Here is a 21,621-nt window from a genome sequence, read left to right as displayed (position 1 = left end):
TGATATTAGATTTAGGTGTGCTTGTTCTATTTTGTAAATCAAAGAATTGCCCTATATCTTTGATCTGTGTGTTTAGGTTTTATGGTGACAGATACCTTATAATAACTAGAAATAGAAATTCCATCTTTAGTGATAATATAGTACAGGGACTTGAGAAGAGAAGGTCTTAAGGTGCTATTAATTAGCAGAAATTTGAAGCACACAGTCTCAAAGCAATTAAGGCTGTTAATAGAATATTTGGATGAATGGTAGAATGGCTCATATGTTGCTGGACAGGGTACCCTAGGCTTGAGAGGAGTTACATTATACACATGACATTGAAAAATTCAGAGAGAAAAATGTGGATAAACATGTTTGTCTAGTTAACTGCATTTATGAATGGTGATTCATTGCTGGCTACATGCAAAATTATTGTTAACTGCAAAATTCAGTATTAACAATTCAGTCTTTCAGCCTATCTGCTATAAATACGGCACACCATTTACTCATGGAAAATAGAGTTTTTTGCCATGGTGATTTTGCTGTCCTTTGATTTGGTAAACATCTCTATAATTCATGTGATGTTTTAAATGCAGTTGGTGGTCACACAATGGCTACAATGTATCATCTATGTACATTTGGGGGCAGAGAGAAATGACCATTGGTGATGGGCTCAGGGTGGCAAAAAGATTTTATTATGGAACCTTCCACTGGGCTGGCATGTGTCCTCTCCCTTCCTTTAGCTGTAGCATTTGATTAATACAGGGACATATTTTTAAAAGCAAGTTTATAAAACTTTCTAGATTCTGGAAAAGTTTTCATGAAAGGAGAAAAATGAAATGTTCCTTTTAGAAGAATTTCTGAGGGAAGTGGTTGATGTTTGGGGTAGCTTTTCTTATATATATTTAACAGCTGCAGCTTTAGGACAGATGTCTACTTCTGTCCAGCTCTGGCTCACTGAGGTGCAGAAGAGAGAAAGTCATCACTGAAGAACTCTCAGAAGGCGGTGAGTGAAGAACAAATTCAGTTTCTCTCAGATTGTGGCTCAGTCCTCTCAATGGTGGACTTTCTGGCGTCCTGTTAAGGAGAAAAAGAAATTATAGTAGTTGAATTAAATGAAACCCACAGATTGTCCTCAGAGCTTAAGTTGACCAGTAGTTTCACTGATTTTGCTAAACATGCTAGAAAATGACAGATTGATTGGATTTCCCCTCCTTTCAGTCCCAATCCGCTTTACGGAGAAATTTCTAGTACCCCGTGAAGTTTTTGTTTGTTTGTTTGTTTGTTTTTCTTTTTAAGAAAGGGGGAGGCTGAGCAGGCAGTGAACCACAGAACCCCCATACCCCCCCCCCCCAGCATCTCTGTCCTTGTATGAGGAATTAAGCTTTTATAAAGACTGCGTGATTTAGAAATTCTCTATTCAAAATGCTAATGAACATTTTAGTAAACGCACAAAGCATATGAAAACAAATTTTACTGAAGGTCCAAATCTGAGTTTCTTATACACAGATATCTTCTAAAAATATGGTATTAACCCGGTCAGGGATTATTGGCTAAAACTTTTAAAACGCGCTGGAACTGGGGCTGAAGTCTTTAACACTGGATTGGGAGGCACGTTTAAGAGGTAACAAAGCCACTCCCTGGATCAGGAAAGTTCTTGTTTGTTATGCAATGTGTGCATTTCATTATTTACACGATTTCATTAGGTGATCAGGAGCTGTGTACACAGCAGCACCCTAGGTCTGAAACTAAAAACAAATGCACTTTATTGCAATTCACTATTCTTGATTTGAAATATATTTTTTTCTTAAATGGTTTTAGGAACAAGTTTCTTGGAAGTTTTCCATACACGTTTCCACTGTGTTGCAGAGCGAATTAGAAAGTGAATACTCAATAATAAAGATTCGGAGTGGGTAAACGATCCTCAGTTTGTTACGCAGTCTTTCAGCCCTCTCTTCTCTCCTATGCTAGGCAGTCCATCCCTCTCCTCCTCCACCCCCTTTCTTTCTTTCTTTCTTTCTTTCTTTCTTTCTTTCTTTCTGGTATTTCTTGGAGTTAGGATGAAAATAAGTTCAAGGTGAAAGGCCCTGGCCGCTGCCCACAGGGGTCCCAAGGGCAGACCCTGATGACTCACGGGGCTCTGACCGCAGGCGGACGCAGCAGGGGCAGCGACGGCGGGCCGAAGAGCGGACCACTGGTTTCCGCTGTTCCTGCGCGGTAGCCCCAGGGCCTTTTCTGCGGTCCTCCCCCGGGTGCCCCGGCCACCCAGCCAAGGGGGCGGTTCCTCACATGCCAGACACGCCCCCGCCGGGTTTATAATTCGTCAACTCGGGCTCCACGAGCTGCTGTTTCCCCCGCGCTCCGCCGGGACTCAGCCAGCTCTCACCGCGCCGGACGCCCGAGAATTCTGGGCTCCACGCCCAACCGCTAGCACGCGCGCTCACCCTTACACGCACACACACACGCATCCACACTGCTTTCACCACGCGCGCTCACATTAATTCACGTGCGCTCACACTCGCGCTCACACGCTCGCGTGCCACCACTCCCACGTGCTCGCACTCGCGCACTTCCACGCGCTCACACTCCCACCTCTGCCCTCTTGCCCTGCAGGGGCGCAGGCTTCGCCAGCCAGAGAGCCGAGAGGACCCACGACCTCCCCATGGCTGACTTGAGCTTCATCGAAGATTCCGTCGCCTTCCCGGAGAAGGAGGATGATGAGGAGGAAGAAGAGGAGGGTGTGGAGTGGGGCTACGAAGAAGGTAAACCGCCGCACGTTGAGGTGGCCCTTGTCTTGGGACGGCGCCTCGGGGGCTGCGCGTCTCCTGTGTCCGGCCCAGTGCGAGACTCTGCGCGCCGCTGCCCTTATGCGCTCCGAGCACCTCCGCCGTGTGGCTTTCCCACGTGGGTCTCTGTCACTTCCCCATTCCCCTGCCCGGTTCGGGGCAGAAAGGCGCAGCAGAGGGAGCCGGCGGGCGTGCCACCTGCGTTCGCGTTGGGGAGCCTGACCGCCCTGTCCCGCAGCTGTTGGCACCTGCCTCCAGCCGGAAGGCAAGCTTTAAAGCTGTGGCTGTGACATTTCTTGTCTGCGGAGCAGCTAAGGGGAGCAGCGTTACCTTTTACTCAACACCTTGAGAGCACAGTGTTAATGAAACTGTTAGTTTCTTGCTTGCTATAAGAACCCTGGTGGGAGAAAAGTATTTCTGTCTCTACTCTTTTCCTGAAGGACACCTAACAAAGCTCAGCTCTCTCCAGACATGTCCTAAATGTCAGGCTGGATCAGTGGGCTTAGTGAAAAGGGAGTCAACTTTTTAAAAAGTTTAGATTCCTAAATTTCTCTCTCAAGATGTAGGACTTTTAATAGAGCCAACCACTGGTGTTCATGTTGCCTACATCTGTTGAAAAAAAATGTAGAATTTATAATTTTAATTATAAAAATATGGAAAGAGTATATATGTATGGCATGTGTACATGTACATATGAACACTACAAAAAGCTACTTGCGTTAAGATAAGAAGTGTTTATTCACTAGCATCAGGTTTGGGGTTCTCACTAAACATGCTGAGAGTCACAGTATTTCCCAAGTACTGCACATAATTGAACTGATGAGCAGAGGAAATTTTTGTGGTACTGTTTCTTTCTAATCACTTAAAGGTGACCTAGATTTCTTAGTCATAAGTTATTACATCTATGTGGAAAAATACAAACAGAATGTTCTGTTAGCTCAGGAACATGTATGTGATATTTGATAGTACTAGTTTATTAAAAATATGAATGAAAAATTTATACACATTTACCATATCTTATAGAAATGGTAGTCATAACCCTTTTAAGAATGTCAAGGATTATAAACAGTGTTTAAGCACATTAAATTTTACCATAACTCTTTTAACTTGATATAAATGCGCTTTCTTTTTTTCTTAGGTGTTGAATGGGGCTTGGTGTTTCCTGATGCTAATGGGGAATACCAGTCTCCCATTAACCTGAATTCAAGAGAAGCTAGATATGACCCTACACTGCTGGATGTCCGCCTTTCACCAAATTATGTGGTCTGCCGAGACTGTGAAGTCACCAATGATGGACATACCATTCAGGTTATCCTGAAGTCAAAATCAGGTACTTTAGGAAATGCTTTCTTTGCATGCTCTTGTAAACTTAAAGTCATCTTGGAGCTACTGAATTCTCATTTAGCTTGTATGACCTTAAAGGTAGAACTAACATAGCTCCATTGTCAGGTACCTTTATGTAATATAAAATGCATCTTTGGGAAATATTTTTTGAAACATTTTTGAAAGGATAATAGGATGAAATAATGAATATGTCAGTTTGGTTGATCTACGTTGTATGATGTTATTCTAATAATCTTAGTTGGTCACCTTGTGGAATTTGTGGGAAGCTATACACAGGTGTATCAATTTGCATTTTGTCCTAAATTGCTGATTAGCTTAAATCATTTAGATACTTATAATTCTTTTTTTATTTTTTTTTTATAAATTTTTATTAATGGTAATGGGATGACATTAATAAATCAGGGTACATATATTCAAAGAAAACATGTCTAGGTTATTTTGTCATCAAATTATGTTGCAAACCCCTCGCCCAAAGTCAGATTGTCCTCCGTCACCCTCTATCTAGTTCTCTGTGCCCCTCCCCCTCCCCCTAACTCTCTCCCTCCCTCCCTCCCATGTCCTCCCTCCCCCCCCACCCTTGGTAACCACCACACTCTTGTCCATGTCTCTTAGTCTCATTTTTATGTTCCACCAATGTATGGAATCATGTAGTTCTTGTTTTTTTCTGATTTACTTATTTCACTCCTTATAATATTATCAAGATCCCACCATTTTGCTGTAAATGATCTGATGTCATCATTTCTTATGGCTGAGTAGTATTCCATAGTGTATATGTGCCACATCTTCTTTATCCAGTCTTCTATTGAAGGGCTTTTTGGTTGTTTCCATGTCTTGGCCACTGTGAACAGTGCTGCAATGAACATGGGGCTACATGTGTCTTCACGTATCAATGTTTCTGAGGTTTTGGGGTATATACCCAGTAGAGGGATTGCTGGGTCATAAGGTAGTTCTATTTTCAGTTTTTTGAGGAACCACCATACTTTCCTCCATAATGGTTGTACTACTTTACAGTCCCACCAACAGTGAATGAGGGTTCCTTTTTCTCCACAGCCTCTCCAACATTTGCTATTACCCGTCTTGTAGATAATAGCTAATCTAACAGGAGTGAGGTGGTATCTCATTGTAGTTTTGATTTGCATTTCTCTAATAACTAATGAAGCTGAGCATCTTTTCATATATCTGTTGGCCATTCGTATTTCTTCCTGGGAGAAGTGTCTGTTCATGTCCTCTTCCCATTTTTTTATTGGATTGTTTGTTTGTTTGTTGTTGAGTTTTATGAGTTCTTTGTAAATTTTGGATATTAGGCCCTTATCTGAGCTGTCGTTTGAAAATATCAGTTCCCATATAGTTGGCTGTCTGTTTATTTTGATATCAGTTTCTCTTGCTGAGCAAAAACTTTTTTTTTTTTCTTTGTTGCAAGTTATTTTATTACTGTTGGAATTTCACTCATAATTTGTCTATTCAAATTATCTGATATTTCCTGATTCAGTTTTGGAAAATTTTATGTTTCTAAAAATTTATTCATTTCATCAGATTGTCTAATTTCTTGGCATATAGTTGTTTGTAATATTTTCCTAAAATACTTTGTATTTCTTTTGTGTCAGTTGTTACCTCTCCTCTTTCATTCTTCATTTTATTTATTTGGGTCCTCTCCCTTTCTTTTTTTTTTTTTTTAATAATTTTATTTTTTTAATGGGGTGACATCAATAAATCAGGATACATATATTCAAAGATAACAAGACCAGGGTATCTTGTCATTCAATTATGATGCATACCCGTCACCCAAAGTCAGATTGTCCTCTGTCACCTTCTATCTTGTTTTCTTTGTGCCCCTCCCCCTCCCCCTTTCCCTCTCCCATTCCCGCCTCCCCCCCATAACCACCACACTCTTATCAATGTCTCTTAGTTTCACTTTTATGTCCCACCTACGTATGGAATAATGCAGTTCCTGGTTTTTTCTGATTTACTTATTTCGCTTCGTATCATGTTATCTAGATCCCACCATTTTGCTGTAAATGTTCCGATGTCATCATTTCTTATGGCTGAGTAGTATTCCATAGTGTATATGTGCCACATCTTCTTTATCCAGTCATCTATTGACGGGCTTTTTGGTTGTTTCCATGTCCTGGCCACTGTGAACAATGCTGCAATAAACATGGGGCTGCATGTGTCTTTACGTATCAATGTTTCTGAGTTTTTGGGGTATATACCCAGTAGAGGGATTGCTGGGTCATAAGGTAGTTCTATTTTCAGTTTTTTGAGGAACCACCATACTTTCTTCCATAATGGTTGTACTACTTTACATTCCCACCAACAGTGTATGAGGGTTCCTTTTTCTCCACAGCCTCTCCAACATTTGCTATTACCTGTCTTGCTAATAATAGCTAATCGAACAGGTGTGAGGTGGTATCTCATTGCTGTTTTGATTTGCATTTCTCTAATAGCTAAAGAAGATGAGCATCTTTTCATATATCTGTTGGCCATTTGTATTTCTTCCTGGGAGAAGTGTCTGTTCATGTCCTCTTCCCATTTTTTTATGGGGTTGTTTGTTTGTTTGTTGTTGAGTTTTATGAGTTCTTTGTATATTTTGGATATTAGGCCCTTATCTGAGCTGTTGTTTGAAAATATCATTTTCCATTTAGTTGGCTTTCTGTTTATTTTGTTATCAGTTTCTCTTGCTGAGCAAAAACTTCTTAGTCTGATGTAGTCCCATTCATTAATTTTTGCCTTCACTTCTCTTGCCATTGGAGTCAAGTTCATAAAATTGAGCAAAAACTTTTAATTCTGATGTAGTCCCATTCATTTATCTTTGCCTTCACTTCTCTTGCCATTGGAGTCAAGTTCATAAAATGTTCTTTAAAACCCAGGTCCATGATTTTAGTACCTATGTCTTCTTCTATGTACTTTATTGTTTCAGGTCTTATATTTAGGTCTTTGATCCATTTTGAATTAATTTTAGTACACGGGGACAGGCTGTAGTCAAGTTTCATTCTTTTGCATGTGGCTTTCCAGTTTTCCCAACACCATTTGTTGAAGAGGCTTTCTTTTCTCCATTGTGTGTTGTTGGCCCCTTTATCAAAGATTATTTGACCATATATATGTGGTTTTATTTCTGGGCTTTCTATTCTGTTCCATTGGTCTGAGTGTCTATTTTTCTGCCAATACCATGCTGTTTTGATTATCGTGGCCCTATAATATAGTTTGAAGTCAGGTATTGTAATGCCCCCAGCTTCATTCTTTTTCCTTAGGATTGTTTTGGCTATTCGGGGTTTTTTATAGTTCCATATAAATCTGATGATTTTTTGTTCCATTTCTTTAAAAAATCTCATAGGGATTTTGATGGGAATTGCATTAAATTTGTATATTGCTTTGGGTAATATGGCCATTTTGATTATATTTATTCTTCCTATCCAAGAACAAGGAATATTTTTCCATCTCATTGTATCTTTTTCGATTTCCCTTAACAATGCTTTGTAATTTTCATTATATAGGTCCTTTACATTCTTTGTTATGTTTATTCCTAGGTATTTTATTTTTTTTGTTGCAATCGTGAAGGGGATTATTTTTTTGAGTTCGTTTTCTAATATTTCATTGTTGGCATATAGAAAGGCTATGGACTTTTGTATGTTAATTTTGTATCCTGCGACCTTACTGTATTGGTTTATTGTTTCTAATAATCTTTTTGTGGAGTCCTTCGGGTTTTCGATGTATAGGATCATATCATCAGCAAAAAGTGATAGCTTTACTTCTTCTTTTCCGATATGGATGCCTTTTATTTCTTTGTCTTGTCTGATTGCTCTGGCCAGAACTTCTAGCACCACGTTGAATAAGAGTGGAGAGAGTGGACAACCCTGTCTTGTTCCTGATTTAAGGTAGAAAGTCCTCAGTTTTATGCCGTTTAATAGGATGTTGGCTGATGGTTTATCATATATGGCCTTTATCATGTTGAGATATTTTCCTTCTATACCCATTTTGTTGAGAGTCTTAAACATAAAATTGTGTTGTATTTTATCAAAAGCCTTTTCTGCATCTATTGATAAGATCATGTGGTTTTTGTTCTTTGTTTTGTTGATATGGTGTATTACGTTAACCGTTTTGCGTATGTTGAACCATCCTTGAGATTCTGGGATGAATCCCACTTGATCATGATGTATTATTTTTTTAATATGTTGTTGTATTCGGTTTGCCAGTATTTTGTTTAGTATTTTAGCATCTGTATTCATTAGAGATATTGGTCTGTAGTTTTCTTTCTTTGTTCCATCCTTGCCAGGTTTTGGTATGAGGGTTATGTTGGCCTCATAAAATGTGTTTGGAAGTATTGCTTCTTCTTCAATTTTTTGGAAGACTTTGAGTAGAATAGGAACCAAGTCTTCTTTGAATGTTTGATAGAATTCACTAGTATAACCGTCTGGGCCTGGACTTTTATTTTTGGGGAGATTTTTAATAGTTTTTTCTATTTCCTCCCTGCTGATTGGTCTGTTTAGGCTTTCTGCTTCTTCATGACTCAGTCTAGGAAGGTTGTATTGTTCTAGGAATTTATCCATTTCTTCTAGATTGTTGTATTTGGTGGCATATAATTTTTCATAGTATTCTACAATAATTCTTTGTATATCTATGATGTCTGTGGTGATCTCTCCTCTTTCATTTTGGATTTTATTTATTTGAGTCCTGTGTCTTTTTTCCTTGGTAAGTCTTGCCAAGGGTTTGTCAATTTTGTTGATCTTTTCAAAGAACCAGCTCCTTGTTTTATTGATTTTTTCTATAGTTTTTCTGTTCTCTATTTAATTTATTTCTGCTCTGATTTTTATTATCTCCTTTCTTCCGCTGGTTTTGGGTTGTCTTTGTTCTTCTTTTTCTAGTTCCTTAAGGTGTGAAGTTAAGTGGTTTACTTCGGCTCTCTCTTGTTTGTTCATATAGGCCTGAAGTGATATGAACTTTCCTCTTATTACTGCTTTTGCTGCATCCCAGAGATTCTGATATGTCGTATTGTCATTTTCATTTGTCTGTATATATCTTTTGATTTCTGCGCTTATTTCTTCTTTGACCCATTCATTTTTTAGAAGTATGTTGTTTAGTTTCCACATTTTTGTGGGTTTTTCCCCCTCTTTTTTGCAGTTGAATTCTAGTTTCAAGGCTTTATGATCAGAAAATATGCTTGGTACAATTTCAATTTTTCTAAATTTGCTGATGTTGTCTTTGTGGCCCAACATATGGTCAATTCTTGAGAATGTTCCATGTACACTAGAGAAAAATGTATACTCTGTCGCTTTGGGATGAAGTGTCCTGTAGATGTCTATCATATCCAGGTGTTCTAGTATTTCGTTTAAGGCCACTATATCTTTATTGATTCTCTGTTTGGATGACCGATCTAGAGCCGTCAGCGGTGTATTGAGGTCTCCAAGTATGATTGTATTTTTGTTAGTTTTTGTTTTAAGGTCAATAAGTAGCTGTCTTATATATTTTGGTGCTCCTTGGTTTGGTGCATATATATTAAGGATTGTTATGTCTTCTTGATTCAACTTCCCCTTAATCATTATGAAATGACCATTTTTGTCTCTGAGTACTTTTTCTGTCTTGTAGTCAGCATTATTAGATATGAGTATTGCTACGCCTGCTTTTTTTTGGGTGTTGTTTGCTTGGAGTATTGTTTTCCAGCCTTTCACTTTGAATTTGTTTTTATCCTTGTTGCTTAGATGTGTTTCTTGTAGGCAGCATATAGTTGGATTTTCTTTTTTAATCCATTCTGCTACTCTGTGTCTTTGTATTGGTAAGTTTAATCCATTTACATTTAGTGTAATTATTGACACTTGTGGGTTCCCTACTGCCATTTTATAAATTGCTTTCTGTTAGTTTTGTATCTAGTTTGATTCTTCTCTTTTGTTTTTCTATCATTTGTTTTTGTTTGTTTGTGTTCCATACTTCTTTCCTCTGTTGCTACCTTTTTTAAGTCAAGTGTTTTTGTGGTGGTTTTTTTAAGGGTGGTTACCATTAAGTAATGAAAAGGGTACCTACCATATTCATTGTAGTACCCTATCTTATAAGTATTTCTGCACTTCATCATCCTTTGCTACTGTTAATCTCCATCCTCTCCCCCCCTTTTTTCCTTTGTTGTCACAGTTTAAGTTTGGTTTTATTGTGTTCTTGGTGGAGCTGTTACTTGTGGTGTTGTTTTCTTTTGTTCTTTGAATCTGGTTGGAAAACCCCCTTTAGTATTTCCTGGAGTGGGGGCTTTCTGTTGATAAATTCTCTCATCTTTTCTGTATTTGTGAATGTTTTTATATCTCCTTCATACTTGAAGGATAGCTTTGATGGGTATAGTATTCTTGGCTGAAAGTTCCTCTCTTTCAGGGCTTTAAATATTGGGGTCCACTCTCTTCTAGCTTGTAGAGTTTCTGCTGAGAAATCTGATGATAATCTAATAGGCCTTCCTTTATATGTTGTACTCTTCTTTTCCCTGGCTGCCTTGAGAATTTTTTCTTTGTCATTGGTTTGTGTCATCTTTATTATGATGTGCCTTGGAGTGGGTTTGTTGGGGTTAAGAAAACTTGGTGTTCTGTTTGCTTCTTGAATTTGAGGCTTTAGTTCCTTCCACAGACTTGGGAAGTTCTCGTCTGTTATTTGTTTGAGTATATTCTCCATTCCATTTTCTTTCTCTTCTCCCTCTGATATACCTATTATTCTTATGTTATTCTTTCTGATGGAGTCAGACAATTCCTGTAGGGCTTTCTCATTTTTTATTATTTTTGAGTCTCTTTCTTCTTCTCTCTGTTGTGCCTCAAGTTGTTTGTCTTCTATTTCACTAATCCTATCTTCAATCTGGGCTGTTTTGTTAGCTAAGCTTGTTACCTCGTTTTTCAGCTCGTGAATTGAGTTTTTCATTTCTGTTTGATTTGTTTTTATAGTTTCAATTTCCTTGGTAATATATTCTTTGTGTTCATTGAGTTGTTTTCTGATCTCCCTGTATTGCCTTTCTGTGTTTTCTTGTATCTCTCTGAGTATTTTTAAGATTTCTATTTTAAATTCTCTGTCATTTAGCTCCAAGGCTTCCAATATGTTAAGTCTTTTCTCCATAGATTTTTCCACATCTATTTGTGTTACCTCTCTTTCTTTTGTATCCATAATATTCGATTTCCTCTTTCTTATCGGCATCTGAGGGTGGTCTTATTGATAGCACACAGGTGCACTTCCTTGCGGTTTGAAAGAACGTTCCTGAGGTAGATTCCTCCACACCCTCGTCTCTCAGATTGAAGTGATAACAGTCCTTTTACTATCAGTTTGTGTGGAACTCCGGAATGCTCCGAGGATAAATTTTTCTGTTTCTAGTTGATAAATTTGTTGTGATTTAGGGGAGAGCTGTTGGACGCGCTGCTCACGGCGCCATTTCCGTGACGTCACTCCGATACTTATAATTCTTAACTGCATTGTAAAACTAAAGATTAGAATTTATTGAAATTATCTGCCATTCAAGATAGATGGTCAAGTTTATTTTTTCTACTATATTAATGACAAAAGAATTTTAAATAATAGCAATCAAAAATATCCTCTAAACTCAGCAAAGGATTGAAATAGCAAACAAAGTTCTTGCTTTTATTAATTAACTAATTATTTATTTAAACTTCCCTTCTCCCCATCTGAACCTATGTAAGATAGATCTGAAATATTTTGTGGAAAAGGTGTTGGGTAATTACCAAGGAAATTAATTTTCAGCTTAAATGTACGGGAGTGTAAAGCAGAATTCTAAAAATTAACATTAATATTATGCTATTCATAGTGAATAGTAACTATTATTTCCCTTTTAGAAAGAATGTAAAGTGAGAATATGTTGAAATAATAGAAAGTCCTTAATAGAGACCAGCTGTACTCAAATTAATTCTGGATCAATAAGTTTGATATTTTAAGACATAAAATCTTTGGATTAATTATTAGGTTGGGCAGGTATTGATTGCCAACTATAGATTTTAATTGATGTGAATTTTTCTGAGCTTTAATTTAGAATCCATAGGATAGTCATAGATTCACATAGTCTTTCCTGCTGTTCTAAGGTCAAAGTTGGGCATCACCCAAAACAGATTCTAGGTTGTGTACATAGAGAGACAGCTTCAGTAAATTTGAATTTAAGTCAGAGTGTTTGGGGGTAGTTATCTATGATGGGACATATATTATTTAAAAAATATATAGTAAAGCCTGATCAGGTGGTGGCGCAGTGGATAGAGCATCATCGATCTGAGATGCTGAGGACCCAGTTTTGAAACCTGGAGGTTGCCAACTTGAGTGAGGGATCATAGATAGAAACTCATGGCTGCTGGCTTGAGCCCAAGAGCCCAAGGTCACCGGCTTGAGCAAAGGCTCACTGACTCAGCTGGAGCCCCCGCAATCAAGGCACTTATGAGAAAGCAATCAATGAACTGTTATAGCGAAACCAGTGAGACTATACAGACCTTCTCGACACTGAAGTTCAAATTTAAAGGAGTCTTTTATTCAAAGTTGGCTACAACAAGGAGACTTAAGTCATTCAAATCATGCGCTCTCCCCGCCCCCCTTTTAAAGACAAAATTACACACTAATTGGGGAATGAGGAGGAGGGGAAGCCTAACAGTAGAACAAAGTAGTGAAACAAGCTCTTTTACAATGTTTATCTATAAGATTAATTCAGGGTGAAACATTCTGGGAACATCTGTAACCTTGCAGAACTATCCCAAGGCTACAATCTGGAGAACTAGCCTCAAGGCCAGGGGTAGAAAGTCTTTTAGAAAAATTAAGTTCTGCTGAAAGTCTCTTTCTTTTAGAGCAAGTAAACTCGGCTGCTTCATTTCAGAACAACTAAAGTGTCACAAGAAGTTGATGCATCTCATCCCTCTCCTTTCCCGTCTGTTTCTCTCTCTCTGTCTCTCTCTGTCTCTCTCTCTGTCTCTCTCTCTGTCTCTCTCTCTCTCTCTCTCTATATATATATATATATATATATATATAGTGAAATTACTGAATACTGACTTCTGGCCTATAAAAACATTTTAATGTAATACATGTGTATTGGTATTTGACATGCTTTTGTACTTCTGGGTAAAAAGTATTTCTATATCTACTATATAACAAAAATGCATTTCACATCAGACACTATTGTGAGTCAGTGTTGGTTGTATACAAATGGACATGATGGTTCTTGAGGATTCATTGCTTAGTAGAAAAACAATTCTTTAAAATACCAGTGTTAATATGATAACGGTGCTTTACGGAAGCAGGGAGGAATGACTTGGTACCAATATGATCAATTAAGACAGCGTGTGTCCATCCTGCTCTAAGATCAAATGTACTTGATCTAATTGAAGTTAACATTTTCTTCTGGTAACTTCTCAAACATTTTCTTTGGCCTACTGCCTCACCTCAAAAAGGAGATTGTCAAGCACTGTCTTGGCCACAGGTATGTTTTTTTCCTCATGCAGCTTTCTTTGCTGATTGAGTCTTCTCCATCCTCCACCCCTGGTCACCGAGGAAGGGCTGTCTGTCTGTCTGTCTGGGCCTATTGTGGATACACATATTGCAGACCCTTTAGTCCTCTCTCCTCGGGGAGAAGTTACTCCTTCAGATGCCCCATCTCCTGTCTGCCAGTGTAATAATTTCTTCTTCATTGTTTCTCCAAACTTAAAAGAAACTAACAAAAAGTTCCATGTCTGGAGCAGTTTATTTGTTCTAGGATATTTAGGCTTCTTAAAGGAATAGTCTGCAAGCCCTGAACACCCCAGCATTCATTTACTTAATTCGTTTTATCTTTACCGAAATAGAATACAGAGATACTTTAAATGATTGACTAGTTCTGTCTTTCTTTTTGCCTCTGGGTCATACCCTGCTCCTCCCACCTAAAACTTTTTGTCCTGGTGACAATCACTTTCACCTCTTAGCTGTTTCTCCTGCTGTCACTGCCGTACTTCTTAATAACTGGATGATACTGTCATGCTTTGATATTTAAGACACCTATGAACTTCCTACTCTGGAAGATGGGGCTAGTTCTCTTATTACCCTGTTGCATTTTGGTTTTGCTCTCCTTTGCTCATATTCTTGAATTATATTTTTGATTTAAATGAATACTCAGTGTTTTTATTATTATGATTGCATAACTATTATTTCTGGCTGAGATTATATTGAATAATATGTTTTATTCCTAGAGTTAATGTATTTTTATTTAGTTTTTAAAGTATCTTTCATGATTTCATTTTCAAGCTCTCTGACAGATGGCCGATCTCCCGGGACATATCGAGTTCTCCTTCCCGGCCTCTCTTCCGTTCAGTCCTGCCCCGGTCTCCTCCGCTTGCTCTCTGGGCCTGCTGTGTGGCCATCTCTTGTGGCTGACTGGGTCTCAACCCAGCAAGTCTCTTTGCCTGTCTCCCATGTTCAACTGTCTTTCCTGGATGCCGTGACATCCTCTTGTGGGGTTGTTCCCTCATTTTAGGGAGCTGTGAGGTGCATTCCTTTCCATCATTCATCTTCTAGTAAGCTCTTGAGAGGAAGGGCATGTGAGGGTACACGTTGGGAAACCTTCTGTGTTTGCATGTGTCTCACCTGAGTGGAGTTTGCCTGGGTAAAGCAACCCAGGCTGGAAGTATTTGCCCTCAGATATTTGATCTCACTACGTTACCATCTGCCCTTCAGTGTTGCAGTCATAAGATCTAGTGCCATCCTGCTTGTGAACCCTTTTATGTGTCCTTTTTCCTCTCTAGAAGCTTTTACTATTTCCTCTTATTGCTGTTGCATTGAAATTTTACAACCGTATGCTTTGGTGTGGTTCTTTTTTTCACTCCGTGCGCTGGGTACTAGGTGGGCCATTTTGATCAGGATTTTTCAGGAATTTTCTTATATTATTTCTATGCTTTTATTTCCCCTTTATAACTCTTACTTTTTTTTCTTTTTCTTTTACTTTCTCTAGCCTTCCTCAACTTACATCTTTCAGATTTTCTATTGACTTTTTCACTTCTGGTAGTTATTTTTAATTTTTTAAAAGTTGGGCTTATTCCAGGGATTGTATTAACTTTTAAGATCTAGCATCTAGCATTTATTTCATGAACGCAGAATCTGTCTTCTTTTCTGTATTGATCTTTTCTTTTCCCTCCATTTGTCTGTTTATTCTGGGTTCCTTCTTCTATTTGTTTTGCTCTCTTTCCCATTGGAGGTTTCCCTCAGATGTCCAGTGGTCTGTGGCTCATTGTTCTTATGTAGAAATGGGTCTACAAAGTGGCTTAGCAGCTCTGTGCACTTGGGCAGGAATATAGTTGCTGGACGTCATTGTAACATAATCAGAGGTGGATTAAGGTTGGTTGAGGCCCCGGGCACAGAAGAAAATATTGGGCCTCTTAAATAAAGAGAGAGACAGGGAAAATAAAAATACATGTTAACCATATTTTTAAATAAATAAAAAATATTTTGTACTATTTTTTTTTTTTTTGTATTTTTCTGAAGTTGGAAACGGGGAGGTAGTCAGACAGACTCCCGCATGCGCCCGACCGGGATCCACCCGGCACGCCCACCAGGGAGCAATGCTCTACCCATCTGGGGCATTGCTCTGTTGCCACCAGAGCCATTCTAGCGCCTGAGGCAGAGGCCACAGAGCCATCCTCAGCACCTGGGCCGACTTTGCTCCAATGGAGCCTTGGCTGCGGGAGGGGAAGAGAGAGACAGAGAGGAAGGAGGGGGGGAGGGGTGGAGAAGCAGATGGGCGCTTCTCCTGTGTGCCCTGGCTGGAATTGAACCCAGGACTCCTGCACGCCAGGCCAACGCTCTACCACTGAGCCAACCAGCCAGGGCCATTATTTTGTACTATTAATGTTAAAATTGCATATATGAAACCAAACTTGGTGTCATTGGAAAAAAGTCTAAAGTTGGTGTTTTTTTGCAGGGCCCTTCAGAAGTAGGGGCCCAGAGTGTGCACCCAGTGTGCCCACCATTAAATCTGCCTCTGAACGTAATTCACCATGTTGTTGGAGGAGGCTGGTTACTGACCACAGGACAGAGAGTAAGCAGGGTGGTCCATTTGTTATAGTTGGTGAGCCTGCATTGACCCTTCATCATCAGTGCACCTTAGGGCTTGCTTTGACGTTGTCCATTCTGTGGGTTTGAACAGATCAGTGACATGTTTCCATCACTGTGGTGTCGTACAGTATAGTCTCACTGCCCTAAAGTCCTCTGTGCTCGGCCTGTTCCTCCCTCCCTCTCTCCAACTGCTGGCAACCACAGGTCTCTTCACTGTCTCCATAGTTTTGCCTTTTCCAGAATCTCATACAATTGGAATCATATAGTACGCAGCCTTTTCAGTTTGGCTTCTTTTGCTTAGTAATACACAATTATGTTGAGTGCTTTCCTTTATTTTTAAATAGTTTTATTCATTTATTTAAAAAAATTTTAAATTGAATTTATTGGCGTGACATTGGTTAATAAAATTATACAGGTTTCAAGTGTACAGTACTATAATACATTATCTGTATATTGTATTGTGTGTTCACCATCTCAAGTCAAGATTCCCTCCATCACCAGCTATCCCCCTTCTACCTTCCTTAACCTTCCTCCGCCTCTCTTTCCCTCCTGAAATCCTTATTTACAGTGGAATTTTTAGGAATTCTCTCCTCAGGCTGGTCTCTGTTTTACATTACCTCCCGATGATTCTTCTCAATTTTGACTGCCTTTTCTCTGTCAGTTTCTTTATTCTCCATTTCCTTCAATAATGGGGTTTCTCAAAGTCTCCTCCTTGACCCCCTTCTCTTGTCCAACATGCATTCTATGAGCAGTGCACTCATACAGACTACATGCTACATGATTCAGTGTTCTGTTTTTCAATAAGATAGCACATGAGTTTAGGAAAGGGGCTGAAGTCATAGATTCCCTGAGTGAATGGCCCCTGGCAGGCAGGCACCAGTCTAGCCTCCTGTCTCAGTTCTGGCAAATGGCTGGGCATTCTCAGCATTTTCAGCTCAGGAAAGGACATTTATTCTTCACTGAAGAGGCCCGTTTTGCTTTTTGAGTAACTTCAAAGATCGAAATTTCTGCTATTGTCCTCATTGTTTCTATTTTGGAATTCTGGGCAAATATAATTGTATTTTCACATGACATCCTTTAAAATGTTGACTCCCTTCATCATATTATAACATTTCTGTTTCCTTTTCAGATTTATTAGTTCCTTCAATTGTTCCACATAGTCTTTTATTCATTAATTCTTATTTATTGATCATTTACTACAAGAATTACAAACATATCTCTGAGACCCAGGCAGGTACCATAAATGAAAGCAGCCAGGAGAGCAAAACTTGTAAATAGCTATTGACCCTCTGCTTCCTGTGTAGTGTTAGGAGGCAGTTGAGACTGGTGGGGACTGTGGGAAACCAACAAACTGCAGAGAACACGTCTGGTTCACCAGATGTTTAATGTGTCAGGAAAAGCTGGAGATGAGGGCCTGTGAACCTAACACAGTCACTGGGTTCATCTGGTTTGTAAGGTGCAGTTGGCAATCTTCGGTTTACCTTATGCAAGATGTTCCATGCTTTGGTAAAGGTAAATATAAATCACACTCAATTTCTGCCCTCGAGAAGGTTACAGTGGTAGGTTGTGAAAACTAGGTGTAGAGGGGAGATTATTTTGCCTGAAATTTTGAGGGAAGGGTCTGGGGAGGAAGTAACATTTGCAGTAATCCTTGAAGGGGGAATAGTATTTGGATCTGGGAGATTGGGATGTGTGGTAAGAGAAAGCAGTATGCAAAAAAGATGTGGATATGGGAAGGTCTAGAGATCATCCCAGGAAAGGTACATCCTTAAGTACATCTGGGAAAAAAATTTCCTTCATGACAAATGAGGTTAATAGAATGTGAAAGGTGTGTTGGGGCACATTCACGAGGGACCTTGAACTAAGTCTACCGAGTATAACCATTTTTGTTTTGTGTAGGATAAAGTCATAATCAGCATGTTGCTTTAGGAAAATTAACCTGGCGGCACTGAATAAGATGGGATCTGGGAGGAATTGGGAATCAGTTTGCAGGTTACTGCTGAGATTCAGTTTCCCAAGACTGCAGCTACTGTGTTGGCAATGTCAGCGGGAAGGAAGGGAAGACATGAGAGAGATTTTGGAGATGTCATCTATGAACTTCAGTGATTGGTTGGTTATGTGGACTGGGGTCGGGGGAGGGTAGGGTGGAGCCCCTGTGACTGGACCTCATTTTGGATCCTGTCACTGATCTTCTCCTTCAGCTCTGAGGACATTTCAGAGTGGCAGAGTGCCTCTTACAGTCGGGGTGAGCCAAAGTTCACACTGCAGGTGGGACCTGACCAGACTGCTGGTCCTGTTATGTCCCTGACTGCAGAATTTTATTAAAGCTTCTACATACACTATGTCTCTATGGGACACAGGAATCACTGTACTGCAGGAATCTTAACATTTTAGTATACACAGATAGATTAAGATGGAACATACTTATTGGGATATAAAAAGTAGCTTACGTGTAAAAGTATAACTATTGTAGATTTCTTGCCTGAGTGGTTATAGATACTTAAGTTATGAAAAAGTATGAGACTGCCCAAACTTGTGCAATAGACTGTCATTTCATCTGACGACATGCAGTGTGCTAAGGGTAATGGCATTTTTAAAGGGCCATTGGTATGGGAGAAATTGCTAATCAAGGTAGGTCACTTGTGCCCTTCACTGTCACTTATTATAGAAACCTTAATTAGAGAATTTTACTTCTGGGCCTTTTATAATTATCCATATTAATTTTAAGCTAGATTATTATTTTTATTATTAATTATACTTTTTAAAAATAGCAACTATTTATAGTGCTTCTTAATAACTGTGTTTTAAAGATGACGTGTCAAAAATATCTTAAAATTATTTTCACTTAAGAAGAGACTGTGTTGTTTATACAAAATGTCAGGGTTCAATTTCTTTATGATGATATTTATGGTTAGCCTGCTAACTTTGGGGGGTTGGAATGATCTGAACAGTTGCGTTAACCTGCTTCATTTTGCTCATGAAGAGCCAGAATAACAGACCTCTCAATATTGTTGATGTTACCTCTTCCTTTAAGAGCTGATGATATGGCCCTGGCCGGTTGGCTCAGTGGTAGAGCGTCGGCCTGGCGTGCAGAAGTCCCGGGTTCGATTCCCGGCCAGGGCACACAGGAGAGGCGCCCGTCTGCTTCTCCACCCCTCCCCCTCTCCTTCCTCTCTGTCTCTCTCTTCCCCTCCCGCAGCCGAGGCTCCATTGGAGCAAAAGATGGCCCGGGCACTGGGGATGGCTTCTTGGCCTCTGTCCCAGGCGCTAGAGTGGTTCTGGTCGCGACAGAGCGACGCCCCGGATGGGCAGAGCATTGCCCCCTGGTGGGCGTGCCGGGTGGATCCCGGTCGGGTGCATGCGGGAGTCTGACTGCCTCCCCATTTCCAGCTTCAGAAAAAAAAAAAAAAAAAGAGCTGATGATATTTCTTATTTAATATGATATGAAGCTGTAAGTTAAAAGCTAAATACAGTAAACATTGATTTTTGCTCTTAAGACTTTAAACGTTAAACAAATTAATTAGTACTATTTTTTGGAATGTCTTCTGAAAACATTTGGGATTCCTTAAAAGTTAAACTGAGGCTATGAAATCTTTAGACCTACTGAGAACGAACTGTTTGGGCCTTTGGATCTTTCAGGGGACACGTCAGGGACCATGAATGTTGGCGTCCCTCCTTGCTGGACACGTGGCTATGGCAGGCTCTGTCTCCTGGCCGCACCATCTTTGCCTGGCTCCTTTAGCAGCTTTCTAACTAGTTAGGCTTGTCCTTTGCTGGTTCCCCATCCATGCAGACATGGAGTGATATTTTAAAATGTAAAAATATTAGTCTCCTGCTTAAAATTCATTGATGATTTCCTCCATGCTAAACTCCAGCCCCTGAGCATGGACTGCAGGTCCCCTCCTGATGCTCACATCCTGAGTCCTGACTTGGGCCATTGGTAACCTCTAACTTTATTCTCTGGGAACACATTCAAGCTGTCTCATATCTTTGAGCCTTTCTCAGCCTCTTCTCTCTGCTGGAATGCACCTTCTCACTTCTCTTAGCCTCTTCTTCCAGGCTTTGTTCAGCTATCATCTCCCGTGGAAAGTTCCGTGACTTTCTGGTGCCGCTTGGTTTTGGCTTGGCCCTTGCTGGGTATCCTCCTGTGCCTTGTGCACTTTCCCTTACTCTTCTGATGCAATGTATTAAACTATTAAGTCCAGTTCCTTAAGCATTGAAAATGTCTTGCCAGCACCATGACAATGTTATTCTTTTTATTAACTTACTGCTCAGGGCATGGAGTCCATTTTAAAATGTGTGTGTTGAACTTAACTGAAATAAGGAAAACAGATATTCCTTAATTAACATCATCCTTTGACCTATCTGGCAAAGGATATAGCAACTTAGATAAATTTAGGTAAATGTATATGTATCATGTCTTTATGGGGTTCTCAAATTTTGGAGGAGCTCTTTGTATATCTCATAAGCATATGGTCATGACTATTGAAGAGAATTAAAGAAAATGGATGCAGTAGAATGATATCGGTGTATTTTATATTTTCTCACAAGTTTGTTATCCTAAGGAAGTACAGCATGTCATCACTATGGGTTTCATTGTAAAGAAATTTATTGAGCTTAGTGACATCACAAGTAATAAACCTGCTATATGGTGACAAAATATCACTTGGCAAAATTTGGTAATCAAAAATATAGGAGAAATGTATACCCTTTGGTATGACTGGTTTCCTTATTTAAAGAAAAGCTATAAAAAGGCAGAAATATTCCTGACCTGTGGTGGTGCAGTAGATAAAGCGTCGACCTGGAATGCTGAGGTCGCTGGTTTGAAATTCTGGGCTTGCCCTGTCATGACACATGGGAGTTGAAGCTTCCTGCTCCTCCCCCCTCTCCTCTCTGTCTCTCTCTCCCCACTCTCTAAAATGAATAAATAAAAGAAAAAAAAAGGCAAAAAAATGCCTTAAGAAGATGTTTCCTAGTGAGTAAAACAGAGCTACTATTTATTTTTAGTCTTTCCTTAGTCATTCTTAGAGAATGAACAGGTGATACCTACCTGGCATTTTATAAAATTCTGAATTCAGTATTTTGTCATTTTTTGTGGATTTGTATAGTCACATGGTTTTCATGTGATTTAACTTTGGATTGTTCATCTGCAGCAAAAGTAAAAGGTCCCCAGCGCCTGATTCCTGGCTGGAAGCTGCTTCTTTGTCACCTCTCCCTGGTGGCCAGGCCTGGGCAAAATACTTCCCTTCTTTGTGCTCATTGTCATCCAGTAGAATGTAAGATCCACGAGACCATGGGATTTTGTCTGAATCAGTGTGCCTTAAACACTTAATACCATGTCTGGTGCAGTGTAGGTGATCAGTGGACCCCTGTGGCCCTTGAACTTCTCTTTGTCGAAATCTGTGGAATTTAAATTTCCAGGGTGTTTAAAATATAAATTCTCTCCCCTACTTTTAAGCTAAAGGCTTCATTCTTGTTAAAGATATATTAGGCATTG

At 39.5% G+C, this 21,621-nt stretch overlaps 1 protein-coding gene and 1 long non-coding RNA gene across 3 annotated transcripts in view; one reads left to right on the top strand and one right to left on the bottom strand.

Moving 5' to 3' along the window:
* Positions 1 to 652: 652 nt before the first annotated feature.
* On the bottom strand, positions 653 to 2,241 carry LOC136329654 (uncharacterized). The gene is made up of 2 exons (XR_010730233.1): positions 2,114 to 2,241; positions 653 to 1,056 (listed from the first exon to the last, which is right to left on the bottom strand). It is a non-coding gene; the product is annotated as an uncharacterized lncRNA (long non-coding RNA).
* Positions 2,242 to 2,324: 83 nt separating this feature from the next.
* The window catches only part of CA8 (carbonic anhydrase 8), a 118,363-nt gene continuing 99,066 nt past the window's right edge, over positions 2,325 to 21,621 (top strand). Inside the window, exons 1-2 of one of the 2 annotated variants that reach the window (XM_066266184.1) lie at positions 2,325 to 2,741; positions 3,904 to 4,095. In XM_066266184.1, the coding sequence (XP_066122281.1) occupies positions 2,642 to 2,741; positions 3,904 to 4,095 (292 nt within the window). In that variant the 5' untranslated portion in view covers positions 2,325 to 2,641. The remainder of the gene's footprint in view (positions 2,742 to 3,903; positions 4,096 to 21,621) is intronic. The other variant, XM_066266183.1, reaches the window with a different exon arrangement.

This window comes from Saccopteryx bilineata, chromosome 3 (assembly GCF_036850765.1).
Source record: "Saccopteryx bilineata isolate mSacBil1 chromosome 3, mSacBil1_pri_phased_curated, whole genome shotgun sequence".
In the NCBI taxonomy this organism is placed as follows: domain Eukaryota; kingdom Metazoa; phylum Chordata; class Mammalia; order Chiroptera; family Emballonuridae; genus Saccopteryx; species Saccopteryx bilineata.
Note: the sequence above shows the minus strand (reverse complement) of the source record. Positions and strands in the feature narration are given on the sequence as shown.